Here is a 5,489-nt window from a genome sequence, read left to right as displayed (position 1 = left end):
CTGTGTCCTGGACGTCTTTTCTGTTTGCCTGCCTGTCTCTCCTGTCGCCGTGCCAACCACACACCCTGTCCCCTCCCGTGACTAATCACCCCCCCAGAGAGAGAGGGAGGGAGGGAGAGAGAGAGAGAGAGAGAGAGAGAGAGAGAGAGAGAGAGAGAGAGAGAGAGAGAGAGAGAGAGAGAGAGAGAGAGAGAGAGAGAGAGAGAAAAGATGGAAACATGTGCTTACACTGCTTGTGCAGTTTGGATTTTCCTTCTGAGAAGACAATCTATTGAAGAGTGAACTGTACTCAGGTCTTCATTCAGAGACTATATGAAAAGGTGTGTGTGTGTGTGTTTGTGTGTGTGTGTGTGTGTGTGTGTGTGCGTGCGTGCGTGTATGACTGTGTGTGCGAGTGTGTGCGTGCGTGTATGACTGTGTGTGCGTGTGTGTGCGTGTATGAGTGCGTGCGTGTATGACTGTGTGTGTGTGCGTGTGTATGCGTGTGTGTGTGTGTGCGTGTATGAGTGTGTGTGTGTGTGTGTGTGTGCGTGCGTGTATGAGTGTGTGTGTGTGAAGACATACGTAGATCCATATTGACAGTGACAGGAAACAAAGTCAGCACGGGGGGAGGGGTGGGGAGGTTGATGTTGGGGGGGTGGAGGGGGGAGGAGGAGGGGGTTGGTGGGGGGGGAGGTAGAGTGGACATATGAAGGTTGTAAGGGGAGACAGTCTGACTGGAACAGCGTCTGGGGGGAATAGGGTGTGTGTGTGTGTGTGTGTGTGGGATGGGGGGGGGGGGGTTAGGGTTAGGTTTAGTCACTTAGAGGAGAAAGGTTAATGGCTGAATGGCTGATTTTCTGAATTCCTACAAATGTGATATATTTCTCTCTAAAAATAAGACTTTTATGAGCTTGTCAGGGTTGGGTGGAGACAGAGAGACAGATAGAGAGAGATAAGATATGTAGTTTATCGATCCCCAAAGGGAAATTCAGGCTCAGACCACAAACAACAACACCAAAATAAAGTGACAATTGAGTTATAGAGTAATAAAAAAGATGGGGAAAAAAAGATAGATAGATAGATAGACCTAATAGATCATAGACATAATCTGAAACCTTATATACAGTAGGATTTAACATCATCCAGCCTAACTCAGTCTTATTGCGGCCGGCAATCAATTCAATTTCAATTTAAAGGGCTTTATTGGCATGGGAAACATATGTCTAGATTGCCAAGTGTGAAGATAAAAACAAAAACAAAATAGAATGTATTGACTTAGAATAAAGAAATGATTATAAACAGAGCTGTTTAATACAGGTAGATAAAGATAGCTTCAAATAGGAATAGAAAAGTGTGGACGTTGCAGTTTAAAAATATGAATACAAATAAGTGAGAACCGTGAAAACATTATGTAAATGGTAAAATGGACTGAACTTATATAGCGCTTTTATTCAAAGCGCTTTACAACGGCCTCTCATTCACCCATTCACACACCAATGGCAGCAAGCTCCCATGCAAGGCGTCGGCCCGCTCACTTGGAGCAATTTGGGGTTCAGTGTCTTGCCCAAGGACCCTTCGACATGTGGCCAGCCGGGGCTCGCACCGCCGATCTGCCAACCTTGTGATCATTCGATGGCAGCTCTACCTCCTGCGCCACAGCCGCCCATGTACAGAGATCCCCATGGTGAAAATAGTGCAGATACTTCCAGTTTTACAGCAATCTCTATCTCAGGTGCCTGTAGCACTCCTTAGTACAACTAAGAGATGGTAGTGATGATATCACCTGGACAGAGAGGTGTGTGTGTGTGTGTTAGCGCAGAGAAAGACCGCCTGGCTGGCTGCTTCTCTGACCTGATGGGACAGATGGGTTGAGAGAGAAAAGGACAGCGCTCCTGTTACTCACACACACTAAGAGCCACACACACTTACAGCAACCACAGAAAGACACACCAAGAGGGACTCTTTCTTTTTCTCTCTCAGTCTCAATCACACACACACCCGCACACACACACACACACACACACACACACACACACACACACACACACACACACACTGACGGTCGGTTCTTCTTCTGAGACATTGACTTCATCCCTTGTTCTCCTTCCAGATGTATCCAGATGTTGCTGGTGATGTGCAATCCGTTACAGGTGAGTGTGTGTGTTTCAGATGGAAGGACAGAGGGATGGGGAGACATATGGTTCGGAAATAATCTCTTAATACTGACCGGCCTCCCTTCTGTTCTGTGTGTGTGTGTGTGTGTGTGTGTGTCTGTATCTGTGTGTGTCTGTGTGTGTGTGTGTGTGTGTGTGTGTGTGTCTGTATCTGTGTGTGTCTGTATCTGTGTGTGTTCTTCCTCCTGCAGCAGCAGGTGTTTGGCGTGGACGGGGTTAACTTCAGCGTGCACGTGGAGAACCAGACGCGTGTCCGGGACGCCATGAGCCGCCGGCACCACCGGGTCTACCAGCTCTACAGCCGCACCAGCGGGAAGCACGTCCAGGTGCTGGGCCGGCGGATCAGCGCCCGCGGGGAGGACGGAGACAAATATGGTAAGACACAAACACACACACACACACACACACACACACACACACACTAAGAGCAGACACTACAGAAACCACACACACACGCACACAAACACAAACACACACACACACACACACTACTGCAACCACAAAACACACCAAGAGGCACTCACAGTTTTTCTCTCTCTCTCGGTCTCTCATGAACGCACACACGCACACACACACACACACACACACACACACACACACACACACACACACACACAACTCCTCAGGCTTTGGCAGGGGGTAGTGGAGCTTGTCTCAGGAGTACAAAGACCTCATCGACTGGCTGCTGACTCAAACATTCACCAGAGAGACAGAGAGAAGGAGAGAGAGAGAAGGAGAGAGAGAGAAGGAGAGAGAGAAAGGAGAGAGAGAGAAGGAGAGAGAGAGAAGGAGACAGAGAAAGGAGAGAGAGAGGCCTGGCAGGTAGAGTGTTAGGCAGAGTGTTAGAAACTCATCTCCTCCATCGATCAATCCATTGATTTCTCATCCTCCCATCCTCCCCCCCTCCTCCCCCTCCTTCCCTCCCCTGTTGTCTCCGCTAGGCTGCCTCCCCCTCCTCTCCCTCCCCCCCTTCCACCCCCTCCTCCCTCCCCCTCTCCTCTCTCTCCCCCCTTCTCTTTCTCTCTCTCTCTCTCTCCTAACCCCATTCTTAAACCACAGAGAATCAATGGGGGGAAGAGGAGCGATGCATTAGAGCTTTGAAGGTTCGTTCTTCTCCGAGCGTGGTTGAACCTGGTTCACGTTACAGTCGAACCCATTCACAACCACGCCACTCTCTCTCCAGGCCAGCCTGACTGACACACACACACACACACACACACACCTGGACGCATGCACACACACACACACACACGCACACACACACACACACACACAGACGCACACCCGGATGCACACACACACACACACACACACACGCACATACTCTTCTGTCCTCTGTGTGTGTGTGTGTCTGTTTTTGACAAATGGTTCTCGAGGCAAAAAACACCATCAGGCGATGGCAGGAAAGCATTGTGAGATAGAGAGAGACGAGAAGAAAAGAGAAAAAGGGATGTTGGGTGGGGAGGGGTGGAGGTATAAACATGTAGAGAGAGGGAGCACAGGAAAGAAAGAGGTAGGGGCGAGTCAAGGGAAGAGAGAGAGTGGAAGAGGGAGAGAGAGAGAGGGGTATTGATTTCCTGTGACCCCTTTGTTGACTGAGGTCATATAGGAACCATTTTAGGGATTTATTTTTAAACAGGCGTTCTCTGAAGATGTGTGTGTGTGTGTGGAGTGGTGGAGCCAGGGTGGGGGAGTGGGGGCACACACAAAAAAACACATACACACACACATATATACACACACACACACACACACACACACACACTCACACCCTGTAACAACTGTCTTTCTTACTTGTCCTCTTGTCTTCTGGCTTGGCCGATGGTCTATCTCTGTTCTGCCTGTATCTTTTTTACGAGGCCCAGTTGTGGCGACCAGGCTTTGTAAGTCTGTCTGACAAACATCTGCTCACCCAAACCTTACATCTGTCTGTGATTTATGTCTCTATATACAATGTGGAATAATTTCTTTCTTGTTCTAGTTTTTCATTCTGTCAGCTTGTCAGCCTGTCTCTCAGTCTCTCAGTCTTTCTACCTGCCTGTCTCTCTGTCTACCTGTCTGTCTGTCTGTCTGTCTCTCTGTCGTTTTGTCACCAGATGTCGTTTCTCATGCCAGATGCACAAGCGTGTGTTGCTTTCTGTGATGTGTCTGTCTGTGGCTCTAACGTCTGTCTGTCCTTCTGTCTGTCCCTTCACAAGCCCAGCTCGTAGTGGAGGCCGATACCTTTGGTAGCCAGGTGAGAATCCGAGGCAAGGAGACCAACTTCTACCTGTGCATGAACCGCCGCGGCAAGCTGGTGGGGAAGGTGAGACCTCTGCTAGTGCCTAAAGAGTCTTTGTTTCAAAGAGTGTCAACACATAAAAAAATAAAGAGGGCATATAGATAAATACAAAATACTCCTTCCATGGTTTACTGAACTGCCTCTCTTCTGTGTGTGTGTGTGTGTGTGTGTGTGTGTGTGTGTGTGTGTGTGTGTATGTGTGTGTGTGTGTGTGTGTGTGTATGTGTTTGTGTGCGTGTGTGTGCGTGTGTGTGTCGTGCTCTCTCTGCCCTCTCAGAAGGCCAGTAACCGCAGTGCAGACTGCGTCTTCGTGGAGAAGGTCCTGGAGAACCACTACACGGCGCTGATGTCTGCGCGCTACTCCGGCTGGTACGTGGGCTTCACCAAGAGGGGGCGCCCTCGCCGCGGCCCCCACACCCTGCCCAACCAGCAGGATGTCCACTTCATGAAACGCTTCCCCCCCGGAGAGCAGCCTGACCTGCAGCCCTTCCGCTTCACCACCGTCAGCAAGAGGAGCAAGAGGGTGCGGGCCACTGGCCCCCGCTAACGGCTAACGCCAACCCGCCTTGCCCACCCCCTGTCTGTACCCGCTCATCTCTACACCCCCACACCACTCCTGTCACAGGACACCCCTCCCCCCACCCCCCACCTAACGCTTCCCTCTACTGGGATAAAAATGTACCTTCTTCCGGACCCTGACGAATGCTAACCGGGCTAGCGCTAGAACCGCTAAGTTGCCTGTAAGCCCTGCTAGCTGTCCCAGTTCCGCTTCCTTCTGTCCCTATCGTGTTCATTCACCGGGCATGCTAACCGTTAATGGCTAATCCTGCTATCAGACCCAGTCCATCACTGACAGCTCGTTGGCCTGGCCTACTCCCCTGCACAACCCAGGAACATTGACAGGGCCCTTGCAGGGCGGCCAAACTGAGGTCCAGGCTTTACTCTCTACGTAGGCCTCGATTTTCCCCCAAGCACAAGCCTGAACGCAAGATTTGTTTGGTGAGCAGCTGTCTGACGCTGTCCAGGACAAAGATATGTACCCCTGAACCAGA

General features: G+C 50.4%; 1 protein-coding gene across 1 annotated transcript in view; it reads left to right on the top strand.

The window, feature by feature from the left end:
* fgf18a (fibroblast growth factor 18a) overlaps positions 1-4,984 on the top strand; it is a gene marked incomplete at both ends in the record, with an annotated part of 8,360 nt that extends 3,376 nt beyond the window's left edge. Inside the window, 4 exons of the mRNA XM_080526995.1 lie at positions 2,093-2,132; positions 2,351-2,531; positions 4,355-4,461; positions 4,715-4,984. Of these exons, the coding sequence (XP_080383121.1) occupies positions 2,093-2,132; positions 2,351-2,531; positions 4,355-4,461; positions 4,715-4,984 (598 nt within the window). The remainder of the gene's footprint in view (positions 1-2,092; positions 2,133-2,350; positions 2,532-4,354; positions 4,462-4,714) is intronic.
* Between the last annotated feature and the right edge of the window lie 505 nt (positions 4,985-5,489).

This window comes from Nansenia antarctica (genome assembly GCF_963989245.1).
Source record: "Nansenia antarctica genome assembly, chromosome: 3".
Taxonomy (NCBI): domain Eukaryota; kingdom Metazoa; phylum Chordata; class Actinopteri; order Argentiniformes; family Microstomatidae; genus Nansenia; species Nansenia antarctica.
This window is presented reverse-complemented; position numbering and strand designations above follow the sequence as displayed.